Genomic DNA, 20,059 nt, shown 5'->3' with positions numbered 1-20,059 from the left:
TTAGTTCGTGCCACAACCTCAAAATGGCAACTGTAGCATTGTATGCCTGCCCAATTTACAAATACCTGCTCAGAACCCTCTTTAGTCAAAAAAAAAAAAAGAAAATAAGACCTCTAAATACACTCCTACTCTTGGAAGAGCCAGCATAGTCTACGTAGTCACAGAAGGAAAGAGAGAGAAGAAAGCAATTTTCTTTTGGAATTAATATCTCAGACTTTTCCTGACTCTTACCTAACTTTCAATCCATGGCATCCCAAAAGTCTAATATGCTATACTTCTAACCTCCTCTCAGATTTCTTAGGTGAAGTTATAGAAAAGAAGAGAAAATGAGAACTAGCAGCTGCTGAATATAGTTTTAGGTCTGACTGTTTAGGTGAAGAGTTTGACAAACATTAACTGTCAACCAAACTTTCCTACCTACAACGCCGCCCAAGAAAAATATTCAGCCTGTGCTTGTATGAAGCCGTTTCAGCAAGCAATTACTGTCAGGAAATAAAACCCTAAATAAAAGTTACCTGTGTAAATGAATTATTTACATTCACAAAGCGAAGGTCATATTATAAGGGACCTTGCTGTTAAGTCCTTGGGTAAAAGGCCTCTTTCCAACACAAAACCAGTACGCCTTCGTCAACCCAACAGACAAAGTGTTTTCCAAGTATTGAAAAGATACAAGTGGCTCACTAGAAATGGGACAAAAGAGCAGTTTTATGTGCAAAGAACTGTATTACTTGTGTTAAATTACAAGATTAGGTTTGGAAAAATGAAGTGCTTGAATACCAAAATATTTCTGTATATTGAAGTACTGTAAGCTTCAAATTAAAGTGTTGCTTTCCAGCATTTACTATAAATTATGTGTTCTATTAAAAAAGGCAATAAGAAAAAAGCAAACTTGTTAAATAATTAAAAAAAAATAAAACCACATTCTTTTTTCTTTTAGGAGAAACATTAAATTGGAGGGCTTCAGGGTTGCTGCATTGGAATAAAACTTCCCTACATATTCTCATACTCTCTTAGCATGGCTCATTAAGAGTTTTACCTGAGAGAAGGGTGAGTAAAAAGTAGGGTGTTTCCCCTGACAGCTGAGAGCTGTGAATCAAATCAGGTCAGCAACCAAACTCAGAGATTCCCCTTTACTCAGCTCCGTGGTTCAGCAATTAGAAAAGCAGAATGTAGGCATGAAAAAACTCACCGTCAACACCCTTTCCTAATCAAAAATGTTCCCATGATAGATTTTGAAAGAACCTGTGTCTGATGCGCTCTACTGGCACCAGAACAGGATTGGGTGCTCAGGATACAACGAACCTATTTATTTATGTCATGTTTTAAAACTCAGACATGGACTGCAATTTTCAAAATCTAAAACTGTGACTTTGGAGTGACCATAGAGTAGTTTACCCCTCATTTATTAGCCTTGCTATTAATATTCTAGAAGTGCTTATGGCAAAGTTTTCAGAAGAAAGCATCAATTCCTGAAGATGCTAGAAAATTAGAACAGCAGATAATTGAGAAATCCCTTCTATCCTCCCACCTAGAACAAATTTTTTTCTTGTTTGCATTGAATAGCATCCCTTTCCTCAATAATATCCCTCTCTTCACATAGGTGTGCTTATACCTAATGCATGGGAGATGACTGGCACTAAAATAGTCGTCTTATTTACTGTCTTACTCATGGAAATGGACAGTTAATGGATTTCCAGTTTGGTGGCTGAATCAGAAGAAAAGTTTTCTGAAATAAAGACAATCCGCTTTCCCAAAAGAAGAGGAAGTGAGAAATGTTCAATGAGAACATTTAAAACATTTCTGATTTTTTTCTTATGATCTTTTTCAACTCCTGAGCTCACACTCAATGCAGCCTTGTTTCCTAGCTGACTGGTAGCCACAGCAGTCCACATCCTCACCAATGGTTTAATCAAGTTTCTTCTTCCATATAAACCTAAATTAGACTAATCTCCACAACCTTCTGCAGTGCCCAGTACTAAAGAAGTTGGATCCAGGACTATGGTTTCCCACTCCTGATTGCTGCCACAATAAAAACAGAAGTTACTCCCTCTTTCCTTCCTATTGTGTACTACCTTTACACACCAGTTAGCTCTCCGGGGGCACCTGTCTATAATCGATCCCTAAGTGACAACTGTCTCTCTCAATGCTTCCTGTTGTAAGATGTCTGATGCTCTCTTGTAGGCTAGCACAAAAAAAAAGACTTACAGCAGAAAGTAGTAATTTAACCTTGCATGACAGTTTACAGCTTTCTCTGCAGTATGATCTGGGAAATATTTTGATCCGTGAGGCAATAAGCAACCCTCTCTCGCCACATATGGGGAAACCTTGCTGGAGCTAGTTTAAAGAGTATCAGGTGTGGCAATCAGCAGCTAGCAAAAATAACTTGACAGCCACAGTGGCAATAGCCTGTGGTGCACTTCAGGGTTCATTTCTGTGTGGCCTGCCAGGAAGGCAGGTCAGACAGAAGAAAGGTTGTCATAGTGCTTCAGAACTCAAGGTTTTCATTAGGATTGTGCTTTAAAACACAGATCTCCTTTAAAAAACAAAGAAGAAAATTGTGCCCACTCACCCAACAGAACTGCTCCTTGCATACACTGAAAAACTGCTTAAATTAGTTACAGAGATAATTTTTAACTGCTTAAAAAGAGAACTGCTGTTAAATGCTACCAAGCTAGCACAGTAAAGCACATCAGACAGAACTTAGTCTTCTGTGTCTCCTGACACAAGTGAGCCCATCTATTTCTACTAGCTACACTTGTGCAAACCTACTCAAGGTACTGAGAGTGGCACAGCTGTTGGTGAGACTGCTGTGGTCTTGAGAAATTTGGCTAATGGTTATAAAGATACTTGGGGAGCAAAGAAAACCAGCTTTATTCTCAAGACAGCTAAAGCTGGTGGAGTTGAAAGATATGTAGGCATTCAATTAGGGGGTATATGTATGTGTGTATATACATATATACACACATATATTCATATGCATATACATTTACATACTTCAAAGTGCATTTATTTGGGATTATAAATACACAATAGATACAGGGGATCACTAGAGGCTGTAGGGATCAAATAAATCTAGAGGATCCAAGAGGAAACCAAGAGTTACTGCAGGATAATCAAAAAAAGGAGGGAAAAGCAGGCATTAGTGGTAAAAGCACCTCAGAACACAAGCTGATGACGCTTTCTTCAACATGTGTAATTCAGAGCCTTCACTGACATAACGATACACTTGAGAAACAGAAGATGTAAACATGCAATACAAATTAACCTACTACTCTTTTCTACCCTTCCAGTGAGTATCAGTAAAATCAGTATTATTCATGCTTGCTTTGCCTCTCCCATAATGCTCTTGCCTCAAGTCTGATTTGATGTCAGCTTGACTATTTTTTTTAAAGTAAGGCAGCTTAGAAATCAGGTGCTAGAAAGTACAGGAAAAATAAATTAATAGAATAAACTACCACACTTACACAATATTTCTATTGCATTAAATATGGAATTTGGCATTTTCAGTTCTGGTTGACCATTACAAGTATCAGTCGAAAAACTTGCTGTCAGCTAAGTATCTCTGAGGCACAGATAGTTCTGTCTTGTAACTTTCTGTTTCTTCATTTGGGTGTTTATCTTATTTTAGCTTTATTTCTAATATTTATGATCACACTCTACTTTCAGTTTCCCTGGGTAGTTTGAAGTACACTAGAGTATAGTCCCTTCTATTTGGCTTTTCTCTTACCAGCGTTATTTTGCTCCAGCCTCTGAAATAGAAATTAACTGGAAGTATTAAACTTTCCCTGAAAGAGTATAAGTAACTGCAAAGATCATTGGTACAGACTGAAATGCAGGGGAAATAACCTCTATGGTTTTTTGTATTATTTTTAGGTGTTTTTAAAAAATACTAAACCAGAAATTTTTCACTTCCTAACACCATTTTCTCACATTAGGAACACCACGAGGAAAGGCAGTGGATAGCAGTTCTGTCTGTTTGTACCTACCAAGCGTGCATAACTCCTTATTCTAGTCCTGTTGTGTTCTGGGGAAGGTATTTCAGGAGCTGGGGAAAGGGTAGGTAATCACAGGAAGGCTGGAGAGCACCTGGTCAGGCTGGAGGATGTGCGATTTAGACCTCTGCACTCTAAATTAGAGTGCTGAGGTAACTGACTCCTTGATAGAGATGCTCAGGGAACAGTTTTGTTCTCTAAAAATTAGTGGTGAAATAAAATGGTTTTTTTCACATTAGCAGGCTGAGATAAAGAGGGAAGCGTGGAGTTTAGCTCAGTTCATTAACTAATCTTAACATTACTATTGCCTTGTCACCACTAAAATTTTGGCCATTAGTTATTGTTTCTTAACAAACAATAGGTAAAAAGATCTTTTCTTTGAGGTAATCAAACCAGCTACCAAAAGGCAACTCTTAAGACTTAATGCTCTTCATGATTCAAATGAGTACTGCAGCTATGAGCCTGGTCTAGGGTGAGATTTTTTTCCTCCCACTACAAACGTCACATTTAAGAAACCTCTCACATACTAACATTATTGATGAGTAAGGTGACTTTCACGATGAGACAAAAAGATAGCATATTATCTTCCACATGTAAAGCTCGCTCAGGGAATGTGATTGGCAAAACTTTACCTTTGGAAGAATACACTGTGACAAACTTTGTGTCTGTTTAAGGCAACCTACATTCCGTATGAAGACAAGCACAAAACTATGTAGGGTAATAAAAGTAGCTTGTTTTTTCCCAGGACTCCATTGTGGACTAAGCTGTCCATTAAGAAAGGTGAGAGGGCAGGTTTCATTAAAGTAAACTAACTTTGAAGGAAATATGTTTTGTCAAGTGTTATTTAACTTACCTGTGGTTTACTACTTGTTTTTAAAAAAAAAAACTTAAATTTTAAATCAGTTAATCAGAAATAGAACACTGGAAAAAAACTAGTTTATTAATAGAGCCTAAGTAAGACTGAATTATTTCTAGCTGTAATTATAATCATTTTACTCTGTGGCCTGTTGGCTTGCCTATTATTTCAGTTCTCATTTTATTAATAAAGAGGAAGCAAAATTTCAGGGCCAGAACTTAGGCCTACTAAGTGTCAGGACTTAAGCCAGTGTGACATGGGGGGGGAAAAATCACTCTTTCAGGGTAGTAAGCCTTACTGCACTTAGAAAATGTTGCATATCCATTGAATGGGTCTCCACTTCACAGGACTTTGAAACAAACTCCAGAGTACCTGCCTATGGAAGAGATTTTAAGACCTTCATAGTTCAGAATGGGTTTATTTGTTACCTGGGACCGGTGCCTTTTATAACATGCAGCAGACCCACAACTCTCAGCCCTAAAATTGCACCTGGTAACAAGTGGGTGAACAAGACGCTTTGTCTCTGTAAAACACTTTTCTTTTTGACTAATCAGTACACTGGTATAAGCTGTTCAGTGTGAGGTGCTTTCTTTTTTTTCTATTGGGTTTTTTCAGTACCAAAAGGTGTGTATATTCCATGGTATAACAGAAAACTGTCAGATGCCACAATTAAAATGAAAACCCTCACAAGGTGTGATATTTATGGAGACAAGAACTCTGCCAAGTGTGTGCCCATGGGGGATGCAGTCAGACATTCCCTGCTGGTAGAACACTGCTTTATTTCGAAAGACCAAAGGTCCCTTTTAGCTAGACAGGTCCCGTTAAGGTGTCAGGTTGCTGATAGCCTTCACAGGGTAACTGGTTTGCCTAATACTTAGGTTGTTCAATCCACTCTTTCAAAATCCTGGCTTGGAACCTTGCAGGTGATGCCTGTACTCCTGAGTGTAGATGGAGCATGTGGTCTGACTGACAGTCATTTACATAAACCTAGGCCAAGTATAGGCCAGCATAAGAAAAAAAGAAAGGAAAGAGCAAGTCCTGGCATCGCATCTTAGCACTGACCTACATGGTCTTTACAGTGGTTTAGACAGGCTGGGCAGGGCAGGAGGAAGGAGGGTGGCTGAGTGTCTGTTCAGAGGAATTCATTCACTAATGGACATACTCCTGACACGGAGGTGATGTGATTTCTGAAGTACTTAGTGCCCATAGTATGGCAAGTGGGCATTCAGGATATACCTGTTCAGTGCCAGGTAGTACCTGGGCATACCTGACCTAGGTGAAACATCAGCTTCCCTGGGAAGGGTGAAAGACCACAGAAAAGTCACTGCCTGGGCCAGCACGCACTTCGATACCTTCTATTTGCCACAGTCATCTTCTTCCATGGCCTTTGGCATTGCTAAACTGTTAGAAATAGCAGCTTCACAATGATCGGAAAACTGAGTGGAGAGCAATGTGGCATGAAACGGTGAGTGTCCCCTGTCCTGTGGGACAACTGATTTGCCTACAGGCAGCACTGCATAAATGCAAAGGTCCGAATCAGTAGATGACTGCACGTTAGTCCTGGATTTAACCCTCAGCGCCTTTTAAGGCCTGCACTTATACTTGATTCTGAGAATTACTTCTGTCTATTTCCACTGGTTTATTCCATACTTTCTACAGATTTCAAAACATGCATTTTCTCATTGTATGCTCTATGTAACCTGGTCCACTACTTTTTTTCCTAGTGCTTTAACTGATCTGTATTACGCTTTAACTGATCTGAATTAATACTGGGACCTCCATGGCAGGAACACAGTTCAGTTGCCAGGACAAGTCAACTATCTAGTTTGGAGGATAACCTTCTCCTCCAAGATGTGTTTGTCTGTGAGGAACGAGCCGGCAATTCAGGGAAGTTAGATGTAATGCCCGATTCTCTGACATTCCGCCCGTGTCCTCCTTGACAAATGCAGCAGCAACTCAGCTTCAAAAGGGCAATGTTATTTATCTGCATCAAAGGTAGAAGAGGAGGGAAGAGGGACCAGGGAAGGAGGCAGAGGTGAACTAACTTCTCTAGAGTCTGAACAACACTCAGCTCAGTTCTAAAATAGCCAGATTCCTATCAAAGAGAAAAATGGCCTAGGACTGAGATGCTCAATAGAAATAGATAGAAGTAGCTGAGAACTGTGAAATCTCTGTTTGGTACAATATATGAGGAGCTGTGTACTTTAACTCCTTTCTCTAAAACAGGATTTATGAAAGTTTGTGGAGACACAAAAGGAATTATTTTGGTAACAATGATTTCCCAGTGCTGTAAGATATGTCTGACCTCTACTGATTTTATGGCAACTGGCATGGGGACTTTGAATGATTACTTTGCCCCACATAGGCATAACATAATTTACTCTGCCTGAAGTCAGTGATCTGAGTACATGGTGTACAAAGTAAAATAAAAAATTTGTCTGAGAATGTCTTCCAGATGCTGATATGGGTGGGGAACTGCATTAAAGCACTTCTCCATCAGATATTAAAGATCAGCTAAATCCAATATGACAAACTAAGTAGAGAGAAAGAGATAAATGTCACTCTGTGTTAAAAACAGACACATCTATCAACTATGATCTTTATAAATACTATGAAAAATCAAAGTAATAGCTATGAAAACAAAAACCACTTTCTTTTCACTTATAATCAGTGGTAGGGATTCTCCCTTTAATCTCTGCAAAGATGCAGGAAAAGCAAATTATATTAGGTAGTTATTTCAAGCTTTCCCCATTCCTGGGTCATACTGAAATATATGCAATGTACAGTAAATGTCACAACAACCCCATGCAACGCTACAGGCTTGGGGAAGAGTGGCTGGAGAGCTGCCTGGAGGAAAAAGACCTGGGGGTGTTGGTTGACACCGGGCTGACCATGAGCCAGCAGTGTGCCCAGGTGGCCAAGAAGGCCAACAGCATCCTGGCTTGTATCAGGACTAGTGTGGCCAGCAGGAGCAGGGAGGTGAGCAGCCCCCTGTACTCGGCACTGGTGAGGCCGCACCTCGAGTACTGTGTTCAGTTTTGGGCCCCTCACTACAAGAAGGACATTGAGGTGCTGGAGCGTGTCCAGAGAAGGGCAACAAAACTTTGAAGGGTCTGGAGAGCAGGTCTTATGAGGAGAGGTTGAGGGAGCTGGGGTTGTTTAGCCTGGAGAAGAGGATGCTGAGGGGAGACATTATTGCTCTCTACAACTACCTGAAAGGAGGTTGTAGCGAGGTGGGGGTCAGTCTCTTCGCCCAATAGGAGAGCGACAGGACAAGAGGAAATGGCCTCAAGCTGCACCAGGGGAAGTTTAGGTTGGACGTTAGAAACAACTTCTTCACCAAAAGGGCTGTCAGGCATTGGAACAGGCTGCCCAGGGAGGTGGTGCAGTCTCCATCCCTGGAGGTATTTAAAAGAAGGGTAGACGTGGTGCTTGAGGATATGGTTTAGTGGTGGACTTGGCAGTGATAGGTTAGTGGTTGGACTCGATGATCTTAAGGGTCTTTTCCAACCTTAACGATTCTATGATTCTATGTAAACGACAAATTGCCTCTGACTTCTGTCACACAAACTTGCTGTGAACAAACTGAGCGGCAGCTGTGCTATAGCCATTCTGATCTAAGGATACAAACAAGGCAAACAGAGCATAACCACAAAAGGTAAAAAAGTAATGGTTTGAAACACAGAACGTCATTATACAAACTAAAAAACTAAAAAACAAAAAGGAAAAGATAATAGCTCAGAATGGTTATAAGCACGTATCTACTGACTCCTATCTAAATTTTATACCTATATGTATTAGTATTGCCCACAAGACACTTCCATTCTATCAGATTTCTTTCGGAGATAAGATGCCTGCTGGTTTGGGGAAGAAAATCTCTAGAGCTGCCCTGTACACATACTCGTGCCGCCTTCTCAGCATTAAGGAACATAACTTTCATGATTGCATTTTGAAGGGAGTAGATGCACATTCTCCTCTTGCTGTGTCCTTCTCTTTGTTTTTAATATGCTGGGGTTTTGGTCATTCCTCAAGAGCATAAGTTTCTCATATGTATGGATTGGATAGCAAAAGAGATAAGGGTGTTCCTAACTCTGCCAAAGACCTGCTGAATCCTTTAGAGTTAGCCCTTCCACGTCTCTACTCAAACTCTGTACAAGCAAACCAGAGTTTAGCGCCCTACGTTACCACTACCATCTTCCCATGAGAACTAACATTTTTTAAATATTGGCTTGGAAATGAACTTCAGTCAAAAAAACTTAGTCGTCACTTTCCCAGACATTTGTGCACACTAACCAAAATATAACATAGTCTTTCCTGCACCCATAGATGCTTTTCCTCACTTGTGCAGAAAGGAGTACTTACTTCCAATATCTGGCCGTAGCTTTTTGTCATATTCTCTCAACAGCTTGTTTAGTATGAGAGTCACATCTGTGTCTTGTGTTTTTGGAGCTAAAACCCATTTTTGGTTAGTTGTTCCGTCTTCATATTCATCCTCTTCAACCTTTCTAGAACTGCAATAACAAATCAAACAAATAGATGTTATTTTATATAACTAAAATCTGAATTTACATTCTGGCTAAATCTCTGCACTCATCTGAAGAAGTTTTAGGTATCTCCCTTGGCTTTGTATCTACCCAGCCTAAGGCTTTTTTTTCCAACGGGAGGGACACTCCCATTAACAGTCGTTGAATATCTGTGCATGGGTCATGACTGAGTATTGTTTAGAAACTGTCTTCTGCCAGTCCCTCAAAAAAATTATACTCCAGGAGTTAATACAGCTCTCACAGTAATATTTTATATCCTATATTTTAACTAACCTATCCCAACTAGTTAGTTTACAATATGTTCTGACAAATAACGAACATCTGCAGTATTATTTTATTAATACATCAAGACAACTGATTCATCTCTTGCACAAATGCTAATAAGAGTGTTAAAAATTCATCTTTTAATACTTCCTAATCATTTTATCCTATTAATAAATTATTATACTCTCAGTGCCTGAATTTCAGTTTAATGTATTACAAGGCTTAGAATTAAGAGCTTGCTCCTTGAATTTAAGATGGATTATCACAAGCACACAAATACACTGCATAAATTAATCTGAATTTCCGTGCAGTTTTAATGACATTTTAAAAAAAAAAAAAAGTACTACACCAGGAGTTGTGACTTCTTTCCTGCATAGGTGGATCATTTTTATTAAGAGCTAATAGAAACGTGGTGAAACTACAGTTTGCCCAGAAATCACAGCTAGAGCTATTTTCACACAAGACTAATTTCATTTGTGCAGCTTTTTGTGCACGAACAGTAAAACGTTGATTTGAAGATGTATCTTTTGGTATCTTAGAAACCAAATCTGTTTAATGTCTCTCACTGGAGAAAATCTATGACAGCTAAACTGAGATGAACTTATGAGGAGAAAAGATAACCTCAGTGGTGGAACCTACAGTAGTAACCATGTGTGGCTTTGACCTGCAATTGCCCTGGTGAGACGATATGATTTCACAACCTTTTTACACAAATGTCAATAATTATGCAAGGCGCAAAGCAATGGAGAATCAGAGGCACCAGCCTTGCTTATTCATGTGATGTGCTACATGCATCAGAGAGCAACCTCCTTTCTCTCTCTCCCTCTCCTCTCTGTAATGACACTAGCGTCTTTTAAAATATCAGATGTCCAGAAGATGATAGACACTCTATAGTAACAGAAAAAAAATGAATACAATTATAAAGATGTAATCACAGAGCATCACCAAACCTCAGCATTACTTGTAGACCACCATTCAAGCATTTAATGAGACTTTTAATTGAAACTGCTCCTCGGCCAATATGGCCCTAAGGATTAGCCATGAATCACTTAACATGACCTCACAGATTGCAAGCGCTCTAGGTACAATTTCTAAATAAAAATAACTTTGAAACCTAGCCCCTGAGGATTTTCTACAGAGAGAGCTCTTATAACCAAGTTGCAAAAGTAGAGAAAACTTTGGGAAAATTTTGAATAGATGAGCATTCCTTCTCTGTTAGTGAGAACTTCATCTTTTTTTGTGTAATTTACCCAATGAGCATTAAAAAAACCCTAAGAGGATTGTTGCGGGGCTTTTCTTCTCCCTCAGATTCATGACAAGCCCTGTGTTTTAATACTGCCGTTACCATTCTCAAAGGAGGCACTGTCTCCAAACATACACGGTTGATACTTCAGAGCTGAAACCCTGCAGTGGTGCTGAATTGCAGACAGGAAAGGAGCACAAATCATACGTCTTTTCCTGCTGCATCCACCACAACTTTACTGGAGGCATTCAGACTGCATGTGGAAATGAGAACTGAGTTCAAGTGGCATCAAGATTCCCATTTCAGGGAGCTGCTTCTTTAAAGCCAGTCACTAGTAAGACTCTAAGCATTGACAGACCTTTTAAATCCCCTCACTCTAGCAACTTGTTTCCTACAAAGTACCTCCAGACGATGTAAATTCCCACCTACATTCTAAATTAAGATTGGGGGTGTGAGAAAGGTTTCACAGTGAATCAGATTAATATACTAGACATATTTTTCAAGGTGTTTTGTTTTCTTCCCTAAGAGTTTTTCACGTCCCTTGCTTGCTTCTACACAGTTAGGCTCCTTGAAGGCACTTGAGTTTGGATTTTCACCTGTAGCCTTACTGGTGACTGCCAAATTCCCAGCATGTTCCCACTATCCACAGAAACAAGTGCGGGATGACAGCAGGCCCTTCTTGAATTGGGAAGGAAAAAGGACTGCACACCTTCCCCAGACCCCTCAGGGGCCACTACTTTTGATCCTCTGAGGAGGCAGTGCATAAACTGCAAAGGAGGAAGGCTGGAAAACTCTGAGAGGTTGTGGGGCAAGGATTTATTTCCTGCAAAACGTGTGTCCAGGACTTGCTCTCGGGGCTGGCATGAAGCAGCCTTTAGTTCCTGCGGGGACTTGGGAGAGAGATGCCACTCAGGTGGAGGTCAGGCTAAGGAGAGGGCAGGCTAAGGAGAGGGAAGGAGAGGGAAGGAGAGGGAAGGGGAGGGAAGGGGAGGGAAGGGGAGGGAAGGAGAGGGCCTCTGAGCACGCCTGCAGCCCGGTTTGTGGCAGATCCTGCAGGGGACACGGAGGTGACACCTTTGCCCGGGTTATGCGGCGGGGGCCCTTCCCAGTACCCTGGACAACCACCAGGACCGAAGGAGAGCCTGGTCCAGAAGGTCACGCTGCAGCTGCCGGCTGTCCCCGCTCCGGCCCCCCTCCGCCCGCCGTTACCAGAGCGCCGCCGGGGAGACCCTTCCCGCCCCTGAGGCGGGTGCCGGGGGCTCCCCGCCCCAGCCCGCCACACGCGTCCCTGCCGGCCCCCCTCCGCGGCGGCTAACGGCAGCCGCCGCCGCTCCCCAGGCACCAGGGCACCCCCCCGGCACGCCCAGCCGCCCCGCCCGCCGGGCTCTCGCTGCCCGCGGCCGCCGGCTTCCTCCTCACAACGGCCGCGTCCGCGGGGCTCCGGGCCTGGGGCGCAGCGGGAAGCCGGGGCTGGCGGCCGCCCCGCGCCGTGAGGGGAGCCCGGGGAGCGCCGGGCGCCGTCCTGCCGGGTGCCGGGCCTTGGCGGCAGCCGGAGCAGGAAAACTTTCTCCCGGGGCGGCTCGGGATACCGGTTCGCCGGGCGACCTCCGGCTTCCCGCGGGGCCGGGAGGGACAGCGGCGGGGCCGCCGCGCCGGCAGCGGGGCTGCAGCCTGACGGGGAGCCCGGCGGGTCCCGGGGAAGCGCGGTTGGGAATAAAGCCCCGGCGCGGCGCGGGGGAGGGAGGGGAAGATCCCGTTCTCCTTCGCGGGCGCGCAGTATTTGGCAAACTCCTGCGAGCGGGACTCCAGCTCTCAAACCCCGGTGCGAGGAGAGGGTGTGGGAGGGGGCGAGGGGAGCGCAGACTTACCAGGCGTGAAACACTGAGAGGAGGAAGAAAACCGGCAGGAGCTTAGCGGACATGATCTGGGCAGCGCTGGCCAGGTGAGAGGTGCGGCAGGATGAAGGAAATGTTGCAGGATGTTCACATGAAAGGGAGAATGAGGCAATGAGGTGAAGCTCCTAGCCTCTCTTCCTCTGTATTCTCAGCTTTATACCCTGAAGAAAATACCCCCTTTCACACCGCTCCAGGAAGGGACGGGGGAGGCGAAAAGGGGGGGGGGGGAAACAAAAAAAACCCCAAGAAAACAGAAGTGGGACGAGGGGGAAATCCTCAGCGGAGAGGCTGCCAGGGCCAGGTATAAATCAGACTCCACGGTCTGACAGGTGTTCAGCGGGCACCGAGCTGCGGCTCTTCCCCCTTTTCTGGCAATCGGTTGCCGGGAGCAGCGGCGCGGCCCCTCCCGCTCCCCCGGCTGGCGCTGGCCGTACCCCCGGGCTGTGCACAGCGCGGCGGAGCCCCGGCCCCGCCGGACCGCGGTGGGTTGGGCCGGGCCGGGCCGGACCGAGGGCGGGCTGGGGCTGGGGCAAGGGGCGCGCCTCGCCCCTCCACACCCCCACCCCACCCCGCGGAGCGGCTGGCTTGCGGCCAGCCCCGCAGCGCGACACCGGAGCGCTGCCGGGGGCCGCCCCGCATCGGGGAGCACCTCGTCCCCGCTGCCTGCCCAACAGGTACCGCCTCGCCGGCAAGGCGGGAGGGGGGAGCCGGGAAAGGAACCCTGCCCCCTCCCCGGCGGGCGCGCGCACACACGCACCCCCCCACTCTCGCACAGACACACACGCACGCACGCATACGCACACACGGGAGAGGGGGATCCGCAAACTCGCCAGCCATCGCCAGCCCAATGCCCCCCGGGGGTGGGGGGAGCGGGGGGCTGCGGCGGCCGGCGGTAGCTTCCCCCAGCTCTTTTAGGGGGTGCCCCCAGCCCCAAACCCCACACTTACTTGCCGGACGGGGCCCCCAGGGCGCTGGAGGTGCTCTCTTCAGGCGGAGGGAGAGGGGTCGGCGCTGCTGGTGGCCGCGGGGTGGTCGGAACCACGGGCATCCCGAAGTACATATAGACGCCTATGTATGTAATCGGTGCGGCTACAGACAGGGACCTACGCTACGGTCTCCCACAGACAGACAAAGATACACAACGCAGCGTGCTTGTATATGCCTCCGTATCTAGCTATATGTACGTAGAGGTTCGCAATGCTCTGTACGAATGCATGGACACACACATATATGCCTAAGGTGTGCCTGTAGAATGTACACACAGAGAAGAGAGAGAGAGATGCGGTAGACCGAGCTGCGTGGATTTAGGTGTATATTGGGAACTTTAGAATAAATGAGGATTTTCTGCTGCGAGAACTGGGAAATGTGACGGCAGCCAAGTGTATTCAGGGCAAAAATAGTTTGGGTCTGGGCATCATGTGTCTTTTTACTCCACTAAGAACAGCACAAATGTGATTTTTAGTGACTTCAGTTCTTTCTAGGTGTGTGCAGCTTTGCACCAGAAGTCAGGGTAATAAGAATATTCCCCTTTGCTTTCAGAATCGGAAATGACAAAATTTCACTTACATGACCGTAATCTGGAAACAAAAAGCTCCGCGAGAGGTACGAGCGATCGTTTTACTGTGATCAGAAATCTCGGAAGCATAAATCTTTGCTTCCTCCCCCCTTAGACATAGTTTCCAAGTCTGGGGGAGTCGGGTTTAATTATGACATTACAATTAAAAAAAAAAAAAATTCTGCTGGAAGATGCAATCTTGCTTTTAGAAAAACTCCTACATGGTGCCTGAATGAGCCGGCTGGAGAGAGTTCTGTTCCCGAAGTTATGTATTGACAGAACAAGACAGCTCAGGGAAGATCCGCTGTGAGCCAGGCAATTAATTCCCAGTCATGCACTCTGGGTTGGTTTTGTGTTTTGTTTTGTTTTTTTTTAACCTAAACGTCTCTTTCCTAGATAATACAGCAGTTCTTTCGTGTTGACTTTGGCTAATTGCAGTTACTGTGAATTACTAATAATCACTTCTTAAAAGACTTGTGCTTTTTTTTCCCCCGTCGCCAGCAGAGAAATTGCAGGTGGACTCCGGACCGCTTGCTGCCTTGAGAAAATAGCGGCCGGAATATCGAAGGGAAGGGAAGAGGCGGCGGGAGCTCGGGGGTTGCCTGGATTCCACCAGGATCAGCCGTGCGGCAGCGCGCCTCCCCTCAGGCGCGGCCGGTTAAGCAGCAGGCCGCTCCGCTGGTGGGGAGGGAGCCCGCGGGAGCAGCGGCGCTGCGGGGCGTGCGGGGGCGCGACGGGCGGGGCCGCCGCCTCTCAGCTACGGGGGAGGCTCCCGCCGGTGCCGGTGCCGGTGCCGGTGCCGGTGCCCGTGCCGGTGCCGGTGCCCGTGCCCCGCGGCTCGCTACGGCCGAGAACGTTTTCAAGCACCCGAGGGTTTTCTGAAGGCTGGTGCTTATGGAAACATCCCTTGGGGCTCCGAGGGCGCCGTACCCACGTCCCGGGTCGCGGTGTCTGCGCGCTTGGAAAGCTAAGGCGGGAAGCTGGCCGTCGCCACCTACCCCCGCCCTGGCCGCGTGTATAAATATGTGTATCTTCGTACACACGCTTAAGTGGAATAAGTAATAGCCTAGCCTGTCCCCGGCAGAGCAAACTGCTGGGGAGATGCCGCCGCGGTCCGGGGCCGCGGCCGCCCTGGCCGGGGTGCTCTGCCAGCGGGGCCGCCTTCCCCCCTGCCACCGCCCGGCCGGGCGGCGGAAGCAGGCCGGGCGGTACCGCGGCGATAACACCCGGGGGCGATTTACAAGGGGCGACGGCGAGCCCCGGCCCAGCGCCGCCCGCCCCGCCGCGGAGCCGGGCGGCCCTGCGCCCCGCGGGGCCCGCCGGCCGCCCCCCACCCCCCCTCCGGCCCGGGGGTGGCCTCCCCGCAGCGGCGGCTCCGCCCGGCGCCGCTCCGCCTCTCCCCCGCCCGCCCCGAGCCGCCTCCCGTCGCGGCGGCGGGATCCTCTGGCGGCGGCGGCGCGAAGCGCGGCGGGACGGGGCGGGACAGGCGTCTGTGTGTGTCTCCCCCGTCCCCCCGCCTGCAGCCAGCGACGGAGCGCTCAGTCACCCCTGCCCCGTGACCGTGTGCCGTTACCGGTGCTGTACGTGGTCAGCAAGTCACCCAGTCCCCCCTCCCCATCCTCCCCCGGGGGTAACCTTCGCAGTGTTAGACTGGCTGCTCCCCCCTCTTCGCTTGCAGCGTGACAGCAAGCCTCAAGGCTCGAGTGGAGCTTTATGGTTCATTAATTACTGCCTCCGTCTCCTCAGGCTGCAAGGAAAAAGAAAAGGTGATGTTTAAGATTTTCTTTCTGTGTCCTCGGTGGGCGGTGTGTTAATGCCAAAGAAATACCCCAGCATCTCTTTTCATTATACATCAGCCCTCGGTCATTTCTACTTTTCCTCTTTTCTTCGTACTCACATGCCTTTCTCTTGTAAGCAGGCTCTCTGCCTTTTCTGAGCCTTTTCAAATTGTGTATTTAGGTAAGGATCATGATTATCTGGCACATGCTTTAACAAAATAACATTTTATCACACCCTGTAATAATACTAAAATGTTTGTATTCTCTAGCGCAATAAAATGCATGCACATTTTATCTTACCTTTCACTGCATTTTCACAGAGAACAACTATCTTTTCAACCTGAGGGGTACCAAAGGGATACCTTGTGGTATTTCTTGTGCAGGGGGGGAAGTAAGAGCCTCTAAAAGCAGCTGTGCAGGAAACTAGTTACCATAAATAAGGGGAGAAATGCAGAGGGAGGGAATGGGGCTAACAGATCAAGCATCTCACTTGCTAGAACTGAGTGCTTCCTTTCTAAAAGCACTGAACAGGTTCTTGAAATTGGGCACCTGAACTTTTCTGTGATAAAATGTTGACGGAGAGTCCTTACCCGTGGCTCTCCTGGCGTCCCAGTGACTGAGGCTGCCACCTACACCATGAGCAACATAGGAGGGAACTGGGGCTGCTCTGAGACAAACAGGGAAGGGACTGAAACCTGTCACCTACAGCTCCTGGAGTCCTCCAGCCAGAGGCTTATTAGAGATTTATTAGAGACTAGTGCCAGTTTGTTCTGGCTGAAGGTCTCTGTCACTCCCGCTGGAAGCGCTCTGCTTTGTACAAATAACTAAATCTGCCTTGAGGGAGGAAGTTGAACCTCAGAGGTCCAGACACTTTCTGTATGCCCTTCAGGGGCTCACTGCGCTCTTTGGCCTCGGGCAGGATATGGAGAACCCCTCCTGATGCCGCCATGCTGCAGCTCTTCCGCAGCTTTGTGTACGCTTCCTTGCAGAAGCACAGGTGCTGAGGGCAGGCAGGCCTGGAGCTCTGGGGCCGGACGACGGCTGAGCAGTTGTTCTGAGGATGTCAGTAACTCCAGCCTGCAGTGAGTGAAGAACTGAGCCCAGATCCACTGAGGCCAAGACTGCTGTGGGTGGCCGGTTCCAGCGTTTGTTACTATATTTTTTTTTTTATGACAAGTTATGCGGTATTTTTTATCCGCTGTGTAGTACAGGAATTTTTCCCACCTACATATGCAACCTATCATTGTCGGTCCAGTGCATTGCAATCTATCGGTATTTCTCAAAAACTCTTCAAATTTATCTAACTGAAATGAGTTGGTACCTTCAATCAACATTCCTAATTTCCGTTTTACTTTGGTTTTAGCCAGGGCCAATTTAAACAACAACTTTTAAGACACAATGACTGTAAGAAGAGATAATTACTTTTGAGGATGGCAATGAAAAGGCAAATAATGCAGTACAGAATGGGACACTTACACTTGAGTCGAAATTAGTGGTAATCCTAGGAAGATCCTTCAGAAGTCCTTTGGGCTTCATAAAATCTAACTTCCATTCTTTCTGCCTTTCTCAAAATTGAACAAATGCCCATAAGAAAATGATGGAATACTATTTGGTAAAATAGGTAAGGTGAGGATGTCATCTGACACTGACACTATGTGATGGCCATATTTTTTTTGTAGTGACATAAAAACATATAAAAAGACAAAGAATTCAAGCAATTTGATCAAACACTCCTTTAGAATAATTTAGGTTCCTCTGAACATTTCAGTGTCAGTTCCAATCTGAGGAGCAAGGGTGTTAGGGGAAATAGATTCTTATTACAAAGGGTATTATCTCCAGATTTAAAAAACAAATAGCTGTGCAAGTGCTACATTCATCTTGTCTGGATAAACTGAATAGCAAAGTAGTTTCATTCAATTTCCTTGAAAATGTAATTTATAGGTCCAGCAGGAATTTTTGAAAGGCGAGATTATTTCATAAAATTATTTCTTTCTGAGTTTTGTACAAATATGTTTAGTTATCCCACAAAGGGCATATTCCATTTAGAAAAAAGCAGAACACAATCTGAGATAAGGGAAGAGGGCTAAGCTTTAGAAAATACATTGTTGCCTAAATTCATCCTTAGAGTAAGCTGGCACAGCTCAAATATCAGAAATAAAAACCTTTTCCATTGTATTTGACTTGTTCTTTCATTCGTAATGGGCACAAGTGAGGAAATTTGGCAGTAGAACAGCATACGCTTACTCTCCAGTGCTGAATTGTTGTAATTCACTTTTCAACTCTTTTTTCATGAAAGCATACAGGAAAAACCCAATGACAAGCAATTCCTATTTATTACTCTCTTTGGCCATGACTAAGCTGTGAAGTAGACGTGCCCCGCAGGGTCCCGGCTCACCCGTAATGGGGACATGACACAGCTCACCCCACTTCTGAAGGCCCAGGCTCCTTCCAGGGGAAACCGGAGGAGGCTGATGCGTATCCAGATACCGCCCCAGCCTGAAGCAGGACAAGGCCAAGGTGTTTACTTTGAGCCAGAATCTGGGAAATGCTCCCATCTCCCACAGTTCAGATGCCATCAATGAGTAATGGTCTCCCACACAAACAGTTCCACTGACTGCAGAGAGATTTAAATTGTTAGGTGTTGTGTAGTGCGAGGCAGTGGCATTTAAGTATTCCAGCCTGGAATTGATAGGCTTATTGAAGTATCTCCCGAACTATGGGACAACACCTATTGTTCAGGCAGGAGCACACGCTGCGAGGTGGCTGCTTCTTCTATCATTGCAGTTCTCAGCAAGGATTAGGAGTGCGTGGGATTCTCCGAGAAACATAAGATAGATGGTTTCTTCAGGAAACTTCAACCTGGTTTAGCAAATACCCAGTAACAGAATCAGCTCTAATAATTATTTTCTGCCTTCACCTGCAAAGACAGAAAGCGACAGTCAGTATAACTGGAAGTGGTTTATGTATAAAATGCCTGTGGTGCCAAATGCCTTTGGCAGGTGATTATCCGGTCTTCTACACATCAGGTAAACTCTACAATAAACTGTTTACCAAAATAAAGCAAAGGGTCTGATCCTGTGACCATGCGACTCCACTGTTTGCAGATAGCTCCTTATTTGGTGAAGAGAAGGAGACTCTCCATGTAAGTAAAATGGGTCAGATTTAGAGGTCCTGGCACTGCATCCTGCAATGGAGACCAGAAAATTATGCTGAGCCAGCCAGAGTAAGAGCCATACTTGGACGTAAGCAAGCAAACAAAGCACAGAAAATGCACTGAGGCAGACAGAATGGCTCTGGAGATGATGCTGTAAGGATGGATCTGAGTTTCTCATTCATGTAGGTAAGAGCCTCACACTAGAGGCTTTTTGTGGAAGTTTGAGGAAAGTTCAAAGCGACTTCATGTGATTTTTATTCTCTTTCTTGTTTTGGGATTCATGTGTATTCAGACATCCTTTTACCATGCTTGGTGTCCTCTGAAGGTTCACAGATTGCTCATAGCATTCAGCAGTGTGGTAAATACAGCCTCTGTATTGCCCCAGAAGCACTCTGGTGCCACTTTCACAAGTACCCTGTAGCCTAGGGTCTGACTAGACAGTCCTGCGCTCCAGCCTTCTCCTGCAGAATAACATTTGCTGAGTAGCTGTATGGGGTCAGGAGGAAAGTCTGGATAGCACAGTACCCTTCCTCTGAAAGTGGCCAGAAGCAGATGGTTTTTGGGAAGAGGAACAGGACATGTGTATATGATATTTCTCCTAAGAACTCCTCTAGCAATCAGCATCTCAGGATCCTGATATAGTTTCATCTATATAGAGATTTGTGCTGAAGTCCCACGCTTCAGATTGAACTTGAACCCACAGAGCCTGCCTTCAGTCAGTGACTGTCCCATTAGCTCCTTAATCTTTGGAATATCATTGTTCAATAGCTGTTTTTAT

The 20,059-nt window shown here is 45.9% G+C and overlaps 1 protein-coding gene across 1 annotated transcript in view; it reads right to left on the bottom strand.

Annotated features, from left to right (window-relative positions):
* GABRG3 (gamma-aminobutyric acid type A receptor subunit gamma3) overlaps window positions 1-13,993 on the bottom strand; it is a 325,287-nt gene extending 311,294 nt beyond the window's left edge. The window contains exons 1-3 of the mRNA XM_075093627.1: window positions 13,742-13,993; window positions 12,768-12,833; window positions 9,211-9,359 (exon numbers count right to left, since the gene is read on the bottom strand). Coding sequence (XP_074949728.1) covers window positions 9,211-9,359; window positions 12,768-12,833; window positions 13,742-13,854 — 328 coding nt within the window. The 5' untranslated portion in view covers window positions 13,855-13,993. The remainder of the gene's footprint in view (window positions 1-9,210; window positions 9,360-12,767; window positions 12,834-13,741) is intronic.
* Between the last annotated feature and the right edge of the window lie 6,066 nt (window positions 13,994-20,059).

The sequence above is a fragment of the Phalacrocorax aristotelis genome, chromosome 1, assembly GCF_949628215.1.
Source record: "Phalacrocorax aristotelis chromosome 1, bGulAri2.1, whole genome shotgun sequence".
NCBI classification, from domain to species: Eukaryota; Metazoa; Chordata; class Aves; order Suliformes; family Phalacrocoracidae; genus Phalacrocorax; species Phalacrocorax aristotelis.
The sequence above is the reverse complement of the archived record's forward strand: the minus strand, read 5'-3'. Positions and strand labels throughout refer to the sequence as shown.